This window comes from Glossina fuscipes, unplaced genomic scaffold, assembly GCF_014805625.2.
Source record: "Glossina fuscipes isolate IAEA_lab_2018 unplaced genomic scaffold, Yale_Gfus_2 174, whole genome shotgun sequence".
NCBI classification, from domain to species: Eukaryota; Metazoa; Arthropoda; class Insecta; order Diptera; family Glossinidae; genus Glossina; species Glossina fuscipes.
Genome location: NW_023998517.1, coordinates 804,796 through 821,547, shown reverse-complemented (window position 1 = coordinate 821,547; position 16,752 = coordinate 804,796). Strand labels below are relative to the sequence as shown.

At 34.7% G+C, this 16,752-nt stretch overlaps 1 protein-coding gene across 1 annotated transcript in view; it reads left to right on the top strand.

Moving 5' to 3' along the window:
* The window catches only part of LOC119641750 (homeotic protein deformed), a 24,328-nt gene extending 8,614 nt beyond the window's left edge, over positions 1–15,714 (top strand). Inside the window, 2 exon segments of the mRNA XM_038040587.1 lie at positions 12,548–12,927; positions 14,290–15,714. Coding sequence (XP_037896515.1) covers positions 12,548–12,927; positions 14,290–14,703 — 794 coding nt within the window. The 3' untranslated portion in view covers positions 14,704–15,714.
* The last annotated feature ends 1,038 nt before the right edge of the window (positions 15,715–16,752 follow it).

Genomic DNA, 16,752 nt, shown 5'->3' with positions numbered 1-16,752 from the left:
CCAAGTAATGCCCCAGGAGATGTTTCTATATACTCATATCACATGCTCGATATCCGATGAACCGATTTATGCGGCAGATAAGTCTTCGGAAATTCGTATAAACAGAAATTAAAGGATTATAGAGAATTGACTAAACAATAGTAGTAGTGGTATAACATGACGAAAGTTTCAGTAAATTGTTTTTATACCGAATGGAAATATATTACTGTAAGTAGAACAGCACTGCGATTTAAATCTAACAAAGCTAACCTCAAACATAAATACTTTGTTCGACAAATGAAATTTTTTCATTAACTGTAGGCGTATTAGCTTGTGGGTTCCTATAAGACGTAAAATATATTTGAGCAAGATTTGGAAATAAAGTTTTGCTGCAAGTCATAAATTAATAACTATGTACTAAATATGTCGGGTTATCCTTCCTGTGCTCTTCATCACTACAAGGTGTGCAAGATAAAAGGATGTGTTAAGTTTATATAGATGTATGCGACACACAAAATGACTTGATATAGAACCACCTTTTATTATATCGACCGTTTCAGAGTCAGTCTCCGGACCGATTCAAACTCGTCTGTACACCTGTCTATAATGTTTCCTTTTTTCGAATCTACAGTTAATAGCTTGCGAGATATTTTGTCGGCATGCTCGGCCCAACGACGGACATTATTTACAATGTTTCTCAGCTCCTTCCAACTTAAGGCCCAAGTTTGTAAAGTCGTTATATGAATAATGGTGTTAAGCGAAATGCTATAGAGTATTTAATGGTGGGCCACGTCTCACATGCTGGGATCATTTACTGGCGAATCTGTTGAATTTAATAAGGAATACGTGTGTTGCTCTTTGTTACTGAAGCTTTCAGAGTTTTACGCGTTTTAATCATACATAAAAATCCTCGAAAAGTGAGGTAAAGTTAAGAGGGAATATGGGATTCACATTTGCAACGGTTTTATTTGGCAAGAAACTGTGCAAAATTCTTCAAAGAATAATAATCTTAACCTTGGCGTCAGTCGAGAATACCACTCTAACAGTCGGTGCACAGGTTAACCGAAATATCTTCGAAATGTTTAGAGGTATTTTAGAGTTGGGAGATTTATATCGAAAAGAACACCAATCGTTTTGGATCGAGTTATCATGTGATTTCCACCTATCTATATTGATGATCAATTTGATGATGATTGGTACTGAACCAAAGATTCATTGCGTAAGGTCTCTGAAGGGCATTTCTTACAATTGAATAGAGAATAACATTTGTTTTTTTTTTTAATTATTGCAGTCAGCCAATACGTCCGTTTCTATGAAAAACTAATTTTGGAATATTTGCAAATTAATTATCACTGAAATCACAAGTAATTCATGATGAATTTAAATTAAATTTAATTCGCATTGAATTCAGAGCAGTGCTGAAATTTTAGTGATCGTATTGATGGATTATTTGTTCTTATTAGACTCGTGCACTTGACCATCTTTACTTTACCATACGAATGTTAAGAATTGCTAATAAGAATAAATGCAAGGCTCACGATTTTTTAATTTTAAGTGTTCTTACAGTCAACAAGTGTTCTACAGTCAGAAGGTAGGAGTGCATCATTTTTTATTCACTTTTGTGTAGCAATTAGAAATACGCAAAATTGTTCGACGTGGAATGGAATAGCAGGTCTTTGGTTCCTAAATTTCGCCGTAAGGTCAATTTCCTTAAACTTTTTTCTTATAAAAATTCGCAGTTTCTTCGTATTACAATTTTTTTAAGCATCATCTTAAATAAACAAAGAGCAATAGAATATAGTTAAAAATTGAAGGTACTGTGCTAGGGACGGCTACTCCGCAGGTTGCCAATACAATGAAAAATGTCATTAAAACCGCTAGGATTGGCAACCGTTCATATCGTCTTGACTTGAATGCGGTTTTGACGAAAGCTGTACATAAAAGTTTGCGTAGAATTTTCGCAAAATTTGGTAAATCGTCCAGAATGTAGTCGCAACAGAGAATTTTTGGAGTAAAGTCGAAGAACATGCAGGAGAGAAAGTATTGGCCTAATACTATCGTATAGTTCGTAACCGGATTTCGGATACTAATCGAACCTACGAAATGTGAAAAGGTATTTAGCACATATGGAATATATTCTTGCGAAATGGACAAGGCCCATTGTAACATGACTTATGCTATTAATTTTCTAAATATATGTAAATATATTATTATTATTATTATTAATTTCATCAGAGAAATAAATTCTAAGACTAAACTCTTAAAAGCACTAGCATCTAAGGCTATCGGCTTTTATTAAAAACTCTACCGCACTTGAGGTTCGAACCCAAAACCATTGACTTGCTAGTCGAGATTCCTCGCCTTCGGCTACTCAGGCGGATATATGTAAATATAATAATATCCTTCTCTTCTCTTCCTCTCTTTTACTAAGGTCGAGATTGTCGAACTTTTTTAGATATGCAATTCGTAATACTTACGAATTATGCTTCAGAAAACAGAGCGAAGTTTTTCGTCTATTTGTCCGTCAACCAGTTGTTCAAATGTCTACAATATTAAAATTTTTTTTTACGTTCACTTTTTTTGACTATCATTAGATTCTAAATCGCTGCATCCCTGTTTGATGCTATTTTTCGTGCTCCAGAAGAAAACTCCGCTGAACTATTAATTATACATAGGCTTTAGGTTTTTATTCGCGTTAGTCTCACTCGCTCCTCTCATTCTCTATGACCTTTAAAGCTAGACCAGATCTCTACTTCGAAAAAACTTAATGTAAAATTATGTTCGATCGTGGCCGAAAAATAAGGCAAAAAAATCAGATTATTGCCCTCTATAATATTGGAAGCGATAACTACTGAAGTATGTAAACAATAATTTACTTTGCTTCCCGGAAAAATACCAATAGTTGTTTCTCTAAATTTCCCTTGCACAAAATTGACATATTCCACAAGAATGGATGGGCATGGCTGATTTTTTCTATTTTCAGAATAAAAGTGGAAATTTATATGGCGTTACACGCTGTACTTTATGAGTACCAAGCCAAAAAAATGGAAAGCAAAGGGGTTCACTGTTATTATTGCATGCGCGTGTGGGTGTTGTAGGCATGTCTTTTGACCGGTATGTGTCATTTTCAAATTCTTTTTCAAGTTTGTAGGTGATATCTACTTTTTGCGAACGGGACAAAGTTGAGCGGATGGGCACATAGACAGACGGACAGACGGGCAATTAGAATTTGAAATTGGCAAAGAATTTATATGCCTTACAGGGTTCTTGACGCTTGCTTGTGCGTTTTCTAAAAAAAACTAAATATTGATACTCTATACCATTGGACAGGCGTGACCGAATGTGCTGCGAAAGTGTCGCTCATAGAATACAATTGCAAATTTTTATAGGTTTATCTGATATGATTTGCCAATAACGAGCAAAAAATCCGCCTCTTTATTCCTTTGGCCACCATATCAGAAGTGTTTCTGATTAATGTGAAGTCGATAGCTTTATTTTTTACAGCCGACATTATACAAACAGACGGGCCAGACGGACATGCTTCCTTCTGGGCGTTGCAAAGGTTTTGAGAAAATGCATATGTGAAAGGATAGTAAGCTAGAGAGTCAAGGCATATAAAAATTTTAAACTAAATAACTATCAGTATAGGAATTTTATAAAAGCGAACCTAATTCACCTACCAAAACCGGGCGCGGTTAAAAAAAGGGTTTGATGTGCTTTAGTGACGAATAAACTAAATTTTAATTTTATTTTATTACTACTGCTTATGACGACCTTGAATTTACTTTCAAGTGGTGGCGTTGGCCCTCTGTGTAAAATAAAGAATTTAAAGTATAAAGCAAAACAAAAATACTTCTACGAGCGGCCAATTTATTATTGTTTTTGCTTTTATGAAACGAATATAACTTTGTATTTGAATTCACGAATGTTTATCGTTGTTTTTTTTTTTTTTTTTTGTTATTTACTTTAGTACTGAATGTTGTTACAGTATTTTATTTCGCTTATTCTTTATGTTTATTATTGTTGATCAAAAACTACCTAAAAACGGTTAAAGAACTAGTTAAACCTGAAAAATCGTTCTACCACTCATAAGCTTGCGTATATATGTATGAACTACTGCTACGTTAAGTGGCTAATTTTTTTTTTTTTTTTTTTTTTTTTTTTTGTTAGCTAATGCCGGTAACTTAAGTACCTTACATAACGTCGTTCTTTGAATAGAAATGAAGAAGAACTAATTAGCAAATTGACGATGAATCTAATGATAATTTTCGGTGAATATAAATATATTGTCTACACACAAACGAACAAAGTTAACTTGAAGACATGAATGGCTGTCGGTTACTTCGCCACAGCAACATTGAATACATTTAGTAATGCGAGGGAATTGTAGTGACTGCTCCAATGCTTATAATTCATTTCATCTGTCATAAATGCAAACTTCTTAATTTTCAGCGAGTCATTGTGTTGTTTGTGGCAATTTACTTATTTATTTATTTGTTCATACATGTCTTTATTTTCGTTTGTGTATGAGATTTAGGTTTTTGTTCGATTTTTTATATTTTTCTTTATATGAATCGAACGCGAAACTCTCACAAAGCTTTAATTTTTTTTTTCTTTTTTTTTTCTTTTTGTTTTTTTGCACCATCAGTATGATGGTGTTGTTATGTTATGTGTTGTGTAGTGTTGCTATAGTAGTATGCTATTGCTGCAGTCATGGTTGCGTTTTTCTATAAGGTAATTGATGATATATTTTGCAAGTCATCAAACAGACATCAGTCGAGCTATGAGGTATAAGCCTTGCCTTTGCTATATAATATTAAAACCCACTAGGGGGACATGCCATTGAATATTTTTCCAGTTACAAGGCTAAGCACGTTTTATAGATTTATTGAATGTAAAAAATGTTTTTTTTTTTTTTTGTTTGCTCATTTACTTACATACCTTACAACATATGTCTTAGAGTTTAGTAGAATGAATTTAAACAAATATTAACATATATTGGATATAAAATAAAATAAATGAAAAAAAAAAAAAAAAACGAAAGAAAATCTCTAAAAATATGTATATATATGTATACTTATGTAGATGCGTTTACGAAAATCCATTTTATAGGAACTAAACGCAGCAATTTCATGAGCATAACATGTCATATGCACAAATGCAGCTTGACACAAATCTCATGTGATATCAGTTTATGTTTTTGCTGTCAGAGCTAATGCCTTGCAAAGACTAACTAACTACGCAAAGAATAAAGAGAGAAACTCTAAAAATACGTAAAAAAAAAAAAAAAAAAACAGTATAGAAGAATATTACTAAAAATAGTATAAAAGCCAAAGGTTACAGCAGCCAAGGCCTTGTAAGAAAAAAAAACAAAGTATAAAAAATTTAATAACAATTTTTCCTTTTTCCATTTAGGGCAACATTTATACAAATGCCTTATTTACATAAACTTTACTCTTTACGAACAGCTATTATACACGAACAATCGTTTGGCGGTAAAGTATCAGGTGGTTTTAATTTTAAGCGTTGATTACTCCAACGTTAACAAACTCTATCTTAAGGGAACAGACATTCAAACTAAAGCAAGCAGAAGGCAGTGCCAGAAGACAAATGGGCATGAATGGGCAGCCTGAAGAGAACCAGAGAGTATCTTTTCTTATTTATGCGAGCCTGGCTTCACTCATTTCAAAAGTTCACCTTATTCTTTACCCGCACGTGTTACACTCACTGTTTATTTCCTTGCAGTGGTCAAAAAGGAAGACAAGATACGAAGAAACAAGCGTTTAACCTTTCTAATCTTTTTGAACGTCCTCGCAGGAGTTGTATAAAAAAATTTCAGATCAATTATATGCCGCACTTGGTATCTTCATAACATTTAACGCCCCAGAGGTCAAGTTATAAGTTCACGTCGAATACATAAGCCTTTCTCATGCGATTTTGAGTCCGATTAATAGTAATGATAAACATACAGATGGGCGGGTTAACCCACATATGAGAGAAGAATGAACATACAGTTGTGCAGGCTACATTGTGGACAGATAATTAAACGGATTAATAAGCAGACGGATGTGTACTGAAACAGCTGGACGGTCAGAGGGGTAAATGGAAAGTCGGATAGAGGGAGTAAATAATAGCACAACTAATACCTAATTAACAGCAGTTTTCCAAGCAACGTCACAGACACAACATAAGACATTTTTTTCTATAAGGTTTGCAGGAGTTACTCCACCTATTTTTTTTTAAAAAAAGGACTGATATCGGAGGTTTTTTTTCCGATTATTCCTTTGAAATATTAGTATGGATGCAAAAGGAAAATGACCGAAACAAGAATATGTATTGTCTTCTTTTGTGACTAGTGGCCGATCAAAATCTAGAATATTCCCGCTAAGAATTCCACGCTAATAAGGATCTGTACACTTCGCGGAGCATGTGATGTTCATGTTGTTCTGACAATATTCAATAAATAAAATACTTTATTTGTGATCTTAAGAAGCACTCCAAAGCAGCCGCCACGCCCCCCTTCCCTTCCCCGATCACTTTCCTTGCATATTACAGTATTAATTACAGTCGCGTTCCTTACATCTTTGTCTCATGAAATGTTTTCAAAGCTAAAAGTGTACACATTTTCGTAAATGAACTAAACTTAATTTAATGTAATTTTTTTCATTACATCAGAAGGCACATCTTACACACACGCATACATGCTTATAAATTGTATAAGAGAAAATGCCTACATTTACTATGTCGTCAACAATGAGCTCATATTTATTATTATTAACAAATTGCAAGTCATTTGACAAGTTGTTGATGCAGCTCCCGCTGTTGTTGAAATGTTGACTTGCTCTTTTAATGCTTTTTCCCCTTATTATAGTGTACAAAAAAAAAAAAAACGCACGACCGCGAATCTAATAACAAATGTTAAATCAATTTTATTTGCGAAATAGGAGAGTTACACAATAACCCGCGAAAAAAAAAAATGTAAGCATATATAGATATATATGTATATATATTATGAACAGCTATTAAGGAATCCCCACATTCACTCTATTAAAACCAGTGGGAGAATCGATATTATATTACTATTAAAATCGATAGAGAATCGAAATCAAAAACTAAAAGAACTTTTTACTACGTATGTTGTGCTCAAGTCAGCGTCAATGTAAGAGTTGCGTCCCAAAAATTTGCGTTTGCTAAGCAATGAATTTATCAGTTAAATAAAAAAACAAAAAAACAAGTAAAAACATGATAGTTGTGGCTCACCTTAATATTGCTTGAAACATTTCGCATATAATACGATTTTTCAAGACAAAACGTTATATGGGAAGTGGTCGAAAAATTGGCTCTATCTACACCATCTTCAATAGCGTTCCTGCTTGGTGGAGAATACGTCGATGTACTAAATTTCATCAAAATATCTCGTATAGATAGATTGTAGAGTGGGAATAAGAAAACAAGATGGACGGACAGACTGACGAATTCAAAGTGTGATTGTGAATCGGTCGATATAGTAACAGGTGGGTCTATCCCAAGTCCTTCCGGGTATTGTATACGCCCGCCTTTAATATACCCTATAGCACAAGTGATCTAAAGTATAATGAAACAAAATTGACATTTTTTTCGAGAAAATAATAATGAATTCGTATCTCAGCACCATCCGTTAACATCACTTTGAAAATAGTTTAGGAAAACTCTTACTTCGCTTCTCCCAAAGATTTCTTGTTTATGATCTGCCTACTCGTAAAACAGGATCTTTACTGATTTTGTTTATTTACTGTAAATGTATTAGTAACGAGCTAATTAAATTCTTTTCTTTTAATAAGACCGATCAGTCAGGGGATGTTTCCTAACCGTGCGATACGGTTACGTTCAGGGAGAGAAGGAAATAAGAATACAGCGACCGCGGCCTAGTGGGGGTGCGCTCAATCGAAAAATCTCTCACTAAAATAAACTCTATCGCCCTTGAGATTTGAACACGTGAAGGTGGTACACGGCAGTCACGTTATTTGCATACTCGGCTGCGGATGAGGAGGTTTTTTTTTTTAATAAAACCAACCACTGAGCGGAAGTATCCTAAATGCTCTATTCATAGACTACATACACAGCTTAATGACTATTATAGAGAATATTCATCCACTTTGCTCTCTTCTTTTCCTCTTTTAGTAGTGAGCAGCTCGCTAAAAAGTGTTGCTGCTTCAAATGAAATACTGAGCATGTCTTCAAATAAATTCAAAATTTATTCTTTAATTGCATTATTATAGGATCAAAAAAGACGTTTATATGAATTCGTCACTTCCAATTAGTGTGCTAACAAGCGAATGAATGAATTGTTTGGGCTTCATGTGTTATATATAAAATTTTAACTTGTTACATACTAGATGAACACACAGTGCACAATTGGTGTAAGTTACAAACTAAATGACGTGACTAGTATACCGAACACTATCTTAATGTTGAAATTACTAAATAAGAAAAACTGAAGGTATTTTATAAGGCAATATAACCTCTCCGATAAATGTGTTAAGTCATATTTTTGTAATAAATCATATTAGCGGAATTTGTAGCCATGACGATAACAGAAACAAGCGGTGGCGATATAATATACAGGCTTAAATTAAGCCTGCCGTCGTTATTGGGAAATAACAGTAAAAATAACTTTGCATTATAGGTTTCGATTTCATTTACAAACCCAATCAAGTATTTTATTTGACATCCAGGAACCAAGTCTGAGATATAATAGATTTATCGTATCGTTTGTAACACTCGGAAAACACGTATCGAACAATCACGAAGTATGTTCATATTGGTTAGGGTAACGGTCGTGAGATAAATTAGTGGTTTTTCTCTGTCTACCGGTCCATGGTGTGACATTTAAAGCCACAATAAATTGTAATGGAAAGCAGAAGCTCGGGTTTGTTTGAAAATGGTCAGACGGCAAAGTGAGTTGAAAACTGCAAAAAAAAAATTTCAAAAATTTGTGAAAATAAATCCCATCATTATAAGCAGTCGAATAGGCAAAGAATCGCGACCGATAACTCAATGTTCGAGGGTTCCAATCCCAAGTGGGGTAGAGTTTACAATTTATAAAACTAGTACTTAAGATGCACCAACAGCTGCTGGATATATCCTATGCAGCTTGCAGTCTGCAAATGCTTTACGTATAACCTCATGGGGGTATCTGGAATTCGCCCAAGTTGAATATAATCTTTATTTGTTTCTTTACAATAAAAATCAGATAATTCCCATATGTGTTTAGTGTATATATAAACAGGCTGGCATGCGTGAGATGTATCATACCATTGGATATATGATCAAGCAGTTTTTTTTTCCCTTCTATTATTGAAAGCCATAATGTTAATTTTATAAATTGGCCGTTTCATCACTAACTGCTATACGTATGCGTATGTATTGTAGTGCAGCATGTGTTCAGCCATTCACTAAATTGGCACTGTTTTCAGTTCTTCTTGTTAATTCTGCATTATGTGTTTTCATCATTCCTTCTCCCTTTGATTTTATGTCCAAATCCCGATACTCGATGACCACGCATTTTTTTTTTTTTTTTTTTTTGGAGATTCATTATATGATTCTGACAAGAGGAAATAACATGCGCTGCGTGAATTTAATACACATATTACTTGTGTAGTCGATATTCTTAAACCACTAACTCCTAGTTAGCAGGAAGATGGATTTCGTATTTATTGAGTTCATATGTAATTATAAAAAAATTAACGGCAGCTCGTGTTGAACACTTTCCAAGGAACATTCGAACAAGACTTAGAACAATAGAAACAACATTCAACGCGGAAGAATCGGCAGCTCTTGATGTTCTAGGCATGAGAACGCAGAGGCAGGTTCGTTGGACAGAACATATATTCGGAGTGTCGATACCGTCGAACATCGACGTAAAGTGGGCCGTGTGACGCTCATGTGTGGGTACGTCCACACCAAGTGTTCTATAGAGATAAAAGAGATGCTTCCATTAATTAACTCTTTTAACAAGATTACAAGGCCTTCTCAACTTTCCTACCCACTCGTAATAAAATTAGTTGCCTATCGCACGGCTCGTCATTCTTTAATCAGACTTCACGCCTTTGGGAGTCCAGGGGGGTGTGCTTGATGCTTCCATGTTAAAATCGAACGTACACAAACATTATTCTTCCTTCCATTCTTATCTATGTAAAGTCCTTCGCGACCAACATCATAGCCGTGCGTATAGAGAACATCCCTTGAGTGGCTGGTCATACGAAAACAAAATTATATTCTACTTGTTGCTCTAACTCTCTAATAATTCTTCTCCTTAGACAAATCTTCGATATTTAGCGCTTGGCATATTGTTGTCAAAGTATTAAACTTTGAAGGCAGGGAACGGGGCAACAACTCTCGATTTAGCAAGTTCCCGAGTACTTGTCAAGCTTTTCAAATAAACTAAAGGCAGAGAGAGAGAGTGTGTGTGTGTGTGTGTGTGTGTGTGTGTGAGAGAGAGAGAGAGAGAGAGGAAGAGGAATGGGGAAGAGGTTACCGCACCGCTGGAGACTATACCATATACATTCACATATTATGAGTGTTACCGATGGACGAATAAACTGAATATAACTTTATTTGCTCCGCGAGCGCTTTTAAAAAGAAATCTTGCGTTAAAAGAGAAATTCGACAAATTAACGGAATATTTAACAATGAATTTATAATTCGAAATACATCTTAGCACAAAATGCAGTTAATTGTGATGAAATTTATAAAAATTTTGAAGACGAACTCATTCATGCCCACGAAGGAAACAATAGCTGTAATAAAAGTTTTGATAAGACATTTACTTTATTTGCAAAGGACAGCTGACATTGAGGGCAATATAAGGTAAACTTTTTTTTTGCTTTTTTTGTTTTTTTTTCTGTTTTTTTTAAACCTTTTAGAGAAGAACGTACAGACAGTAATATTCAAGTAATCCAACCATTTGCAACATCATAAGTGTGTGTTATTTAATCATCACTTCTTCATTCTAAAGTTGAGTTAATTTTAAACAAAAATCCAGGCTTTACTTAGAGTAGTGTCTGCGATTTGAAATCCGCTGTCGTCTATATGACATCAATGTAGTATTCAAAAATGAATTTATCAGAGGAGTACTAGCCCAATACTAGATGTACAAAATGCACCGAAGTCAACTTAATTAGTGCTTATGTAAGGTCATGTTTTTGTTTAGGTTTAACACGACACTACGCCAACGTCGCAGTCATAAAACTTCCAATCCTACATAGACTTTTTCGAAAACTTTTGATGTTCATTAGGACCACTTTCAAGTTCAGTCCAAAAACGATTCCAATCGGTTTGCCGGCACCTCTACAATTAACGATAAAATCCATTCGTATATGCGTTAGAATAAACGGGAAATAAATTGAAAACAGGGGAGAATTAAAATTGAACACCGATCGAGATCATTTTTGTGGCAAGCAAGCAAATGGTTTTCTTTAAGGTTAAGATAGCAACTTTTCAGAAATGTGTTCACGGTACAGAAAGCTATAGACGAAAATTAAAAAAAAATTATACGAGATTTTAACTTCTTTATTCTGCATTGTGGGCGTTTATGTGGACATATCGACCCCATTCTTTAAGCTCATATTTCTATATCGATTACCGGAATGTTTATGCAAAGTTTCAGCTCCCTTTGCTTTTCATTTTTGCGACTATGACGACTCACAAAAATTATCCACCGAGCTGTGGGCGTTAGTGTTAATGCTTCTTAAAGTCATCTAATATTTGATGCGTTTGTGATGGGTTCACACGATTCGTCCTAAAATAGCTATAACTCACTTGTTCGTATTTAAATTCACTCTTTTCCTTGACAGAAAAGGGTGGCTTTCATGTAAACGTAACTAAATCGTATTTACGTTTGTCTTTACAAGTATCAAAGTTAAAGTCGTTCTTCTTTATTTGTTGTCTTACCGGCCCAGTTGCTTTTTGTTATGTAAGTACGCACGTACGTATATGTAGATTGCATTCGCTACATTTATATATGTGTGTGTGTGTGTGTGTGTATAAGTAAATTATGCTACAATTTTCTTCATTTTTTGAAGTTGATTAATTATGGTAGACGCGTAAAGCGTCAACCTCTAACGACGTTTGCTTACAAGAAGATATTGCGGCAAAGCAGTTTTTTCATCAAGCGGTCGGTCGAATTTGTAAGAACAGCCAGACGTTTTATGCTTTTAGTCAAATCGGTCAAATTTTCAAAGAAAGTATTAAAGAAAAGGGGGAAATTTTTCTCTTTACAATAATTTTCTCGTGCAGGGAAAGGAAAGAGATAAGAAAGTAGAAAATGTAATGTAATTTTGACAAATGTTATCCTATTGATCTTAACAAATGCTGCTGCTACTAGTTGAGTAGAAGTAGTAGAAGAAAAGTTTCTTCTTGAAATTTTGTATTCACAATTTGACATTTTTTAATTAATTTTACGCGAAATGACAGCAAAATATTAGATTTTGCATAAACTTTTGTTTTTTTCTTCGATTTTTTTTATTTTTTTTTTATTAAATTCCAAAGAATATGTTTACGTTTTGCGTTATTTTTGTTTTCTTAACAGCAAATGGTTCCTATCAACCCGGCATGGAGCCGAAACGTCAGCGTACCGCCTACACACGTCACCAAATACTTGAATTGGAAAAAGAATTCCATTATAATCGTTACTTAACTCGTAGAAGACGCATTGAAATTGCCCACACACTAGTGCTCTCGGAGAGACAAATTAAAATCTGGTTTCAGAATCGACGTATGAAATGGAAAAAAGATAATAAATTACCGAATACAAAGAATGTGCGCAAAAAGACCGACGCCAATGGCAATCCGGTGACAACTCTGCCTAAGAAACCAAAGAGAGTGAGTGCCAAAAAACAGGCGCAGCAACAACAGCAGCAGCAGCAACAACAAACTCAATTACAACAACAACCGCCTATCATAAACGAGGTACGTACTACACATATGACTTTTTAAGCGTGCGCGCAAAAGTTTTAGCTTAGGATTATATGCTTATCTAGCAGCTTTTACATCGCAGAGAAACAGTAGTTAAGGCTTTTATAAGGAACAAAAGCAAAAAGTCATATCGCCTAGAGAAAACTACAAGTAGACTAAGGAACATTGAACCCGGTATTAAGAGAGAAAGTATTCGTAGTCATTGCTAGAACGCGCTGACTCCCAAGTTCAAGCAGTTTTTGCTAAAAAGGTCTCTCCTCCTAAGTCTTTCGATCACTTAATCGCTTAGAAGCTTCACAAATGACTTAATCACTTGTTACGATTGCTACATGAATAATTACAAAAGTTCTAAAGTTCGGCGTACTACGCCATAGCCGGCCGGTACACTGTTGATTTAAAGCTCAAATAATTTTTGGTGAAAAAAGACTTCATTGTGGAAACATAGTTTTTAATAACTCATTGATTGTGTAATCTATCCATGTTGCGACGTAATGCCTGTGGCCCGTTACGTAGTACACGAAAACCTCGCCATTGATACTGTTTTCTTATTGACACCTGACAATCTCTCTTGATTTTCGACTCCGAACAATTTGGGTTTCATGGAATGGGGCGTAGTTTATAATAGCATTCAATATATCGAATTTTGTGTCCGGAAACGACGATCTGTGAACAGTATTGATTTCGCGTTACCACTTGAACACAACTGCTGCTTATCGAAGCTTAGCCCAGTTTGAAGTTTGCCTGAAAAAATCGACAGCTTTTATGACGTGGCATCCACAGGTTGTCAGACAGATGAGAGATGGAAGAAATCTATACCTAGCGATGGGCAATATTTTGAGTAAAATATTTTTTATCACTATCATGCATTAGTAAAAGCATGTTTCCTATACACAAATTCCTTTTTCGTACATGGATTGGATTGAGATATCTTAAGTGGAAAATTAATCAAGACCATGGATTATCTATTAAAGTATATTGAAAATTTCTTTTTGGATAATTGTAGCCTTGTTAAAGTACAAAGTGTGTAATTCAGTTTTTGCAACTTGGGGGATTGCGCTGGAAGAAATGTGAGCGGAAAATGGATGGATAGACGATAGACTAACAAGATCTGAAATTTGTACGTTGACTCCCAGGGCCGGAATTTTGTGCATTCGCTCACTTACTACTCTCACATAAATTGTTCATATTTATAAAACAAAAATTGACTTGAATTCGTTTTGTTTGCTTTCATGTTATAAAGACCTGCATAAACTTACAATATCAAAACTAGTATGATACCGCATAAATTGAAATTAGGAATATTTTGTCTCTTTTTTTCCTACTGTATGCATATTTTTCTTTTCGTTTTCTTTGTAGTGTTTACGTTCGGATAGTTTAGAGAGTATGGCTGACGTGAGCACATTGAATAACCCGCCTTATATACCAGCCGCTAGTGATGCAGCAAATTTGCTGGCATCACAAAATCCATGTAATAATTACAATGGATCTCAAACCCCAATACAATCGAATGCCAATGTGAACAATAGTAATAATACTACCAGTGGCAATAACGTAAATAATAACAACAATAATAACAACAATACCCTGCATCTGAATAATACAGCAACGTCTAACAATCAAATGCCAACAAATCTACATTCGCACCCACATCAAGGCCATGTACAACAGCAACAGCAACAGCAACAGCAACAACAACAAACACATCAAAGTTCAGATTTAATGGCGAATCTGCAGCATATAAAACAAGATTATGACTTAACCACACTGTAAAATTTGCGAATAAGAAACTATTTCAGATAATCTCTCGCACAGCATTGAGAAAAACTTTAAGTACCTCTACCGTCTATGTTTTCTTAAATGTGTGTAAATTTTTAAGTTGTTATTTATATAAATATGTATGCATAGCTATTATGTATAAGGAATATTTATTTAGTTTTGTTGCTTTGTTTGACTGTGAACGGTCCGTTTCATTGCCCCGTGATGTTCAAGGTGATAAAAAGAAATCCAAATTCGATTTTCAATCGTTAACGACCTTTCGAGGCTTCTCATAGTCAGTGTATATCATATATATATATATATATATATATTTTATAAATTTTCTTGATATGAAAAATTTCATTAACTGCGAACTTATTAGTGGGGTCTGCATGAATATGTCACTGAGCTTGGGAAAAGCAGCTTGCAGCTCAACTCTCTTTACCGACACTTCTCTCTACCTGTCTACGTACTCTCATCATTCAATCATAAATATAGGGGAAGGCTCGCCACGACAAATAAGATGAATAAACGAACAAATCTCTGGCTACGTGCACTCCTTGTGCTTGTCACCTCACATAAGCATACGCTAAGGGGACTCTTATAGGTATTCCGCGGACCTCCAAACTACTACGTTTTCGAGACAATACGAAATGTGATGTTAAGCGGAATTGTTGAACAACTTGCCTCGGACAACAAATGCAGCATTATTTTTATTTTAGATATGGTTTTACTTAATTAAATTGAAATGTTTTTCTAGTTATTTGAATGTGTACAAGGATAGTCTTTTAATAAGTGTATAATTTGTGTCTCATATATAAAGTTTTTTTTTTTGGTTTTTTTTTTTATAAATCTACACAAACCTTCCAGTTTTTCAATAGAAGTACAAACCTCTTAATACTTACGAGTGCGTGTTCACTATTTTTTGATTTAAGGATAATTTGTATGAGAACCATTTTTGCTTGAATATTATGTTAAGATATATTACTCAATACCAAATAAATTGTAAAAAAATTGTTTTATTCATCTTCTTCTTTTTACTTATTATGGAATGCATGGGCGGGTAAGAGTTTCACTTAGTTTCTGTATTAGGGAGTTTGCACGGTAAAAAGGAAGCAGGCTTCAGTCTTTTGTGTGAATAAATATCTGAAAAGGAAAATGCCTTCAGTAGGCTGATCGTATGCCTATCATAAACGTCAATAATATAAAATTTCTAATTGATGAACTCTTCTTCATCGCAATTCTCTGCTTATGTTGAAGAAATTGTCGAAATATTTTACAGCTCGGTTTTGATTCTGTCTACACAGGCAGCTTTCAGCTTTCTATTCCAATTTTTACAAACACCGAAGATCACACAATAGATAACGAAGATGAGCTGAGCAACGTCAGCTCACGATCGTACGACGATCGGGAAAGTAAGAACTTCAGCCGCTCGCTTTAACGGCATAACAAATTTGTGTCCCCTGCAAATGCTGCTTTAAAGGGATCTATTATTATAATTAACTTCTCCCCGATTTCTTGTTTTAGGTCTAAAATTGTAATTTGGATTGGAACGTTTTAAAGGAGGCTAAGCAAAAAAACTCGTTTTACGAGACTTTGCCTTGAAAAAAACTGGAAGTGAGGCAACAGTATATAAGGTTTGTGCGTTTGTGCATTTGTGTGTGCAACACAAGAAGAATTTGAGGCGAACCTCACGTTTTCTGATAAGAAAACAAGACGGACAGGCAAGCATAGATCGATGTAGAAAACGAGGTCTGAATCGGCCTTGTTTTATTGTAGTCAACCCACATGCCGCACTTTTTGAGATATTTTCATGAGATTTTGTACACCGCCACGTTTTGACCCAAGAACGAACGCTATTAAAAAATGATTTGAATGTAACCACTCCCTGTACTGTTTACTTTGCAAAGTTGTTATATCGATAGCTGCTTTAAAGGAAATGGTGTAGGATATGTAATGGGCCATGCCCCACTATAGTGCTTTTATTAATTGAACAGTAAGTTAGTATGAAATGGATACGGTTTCGAATATAGTGAAAGAAATTACCTTAACTTCTTCAGAATT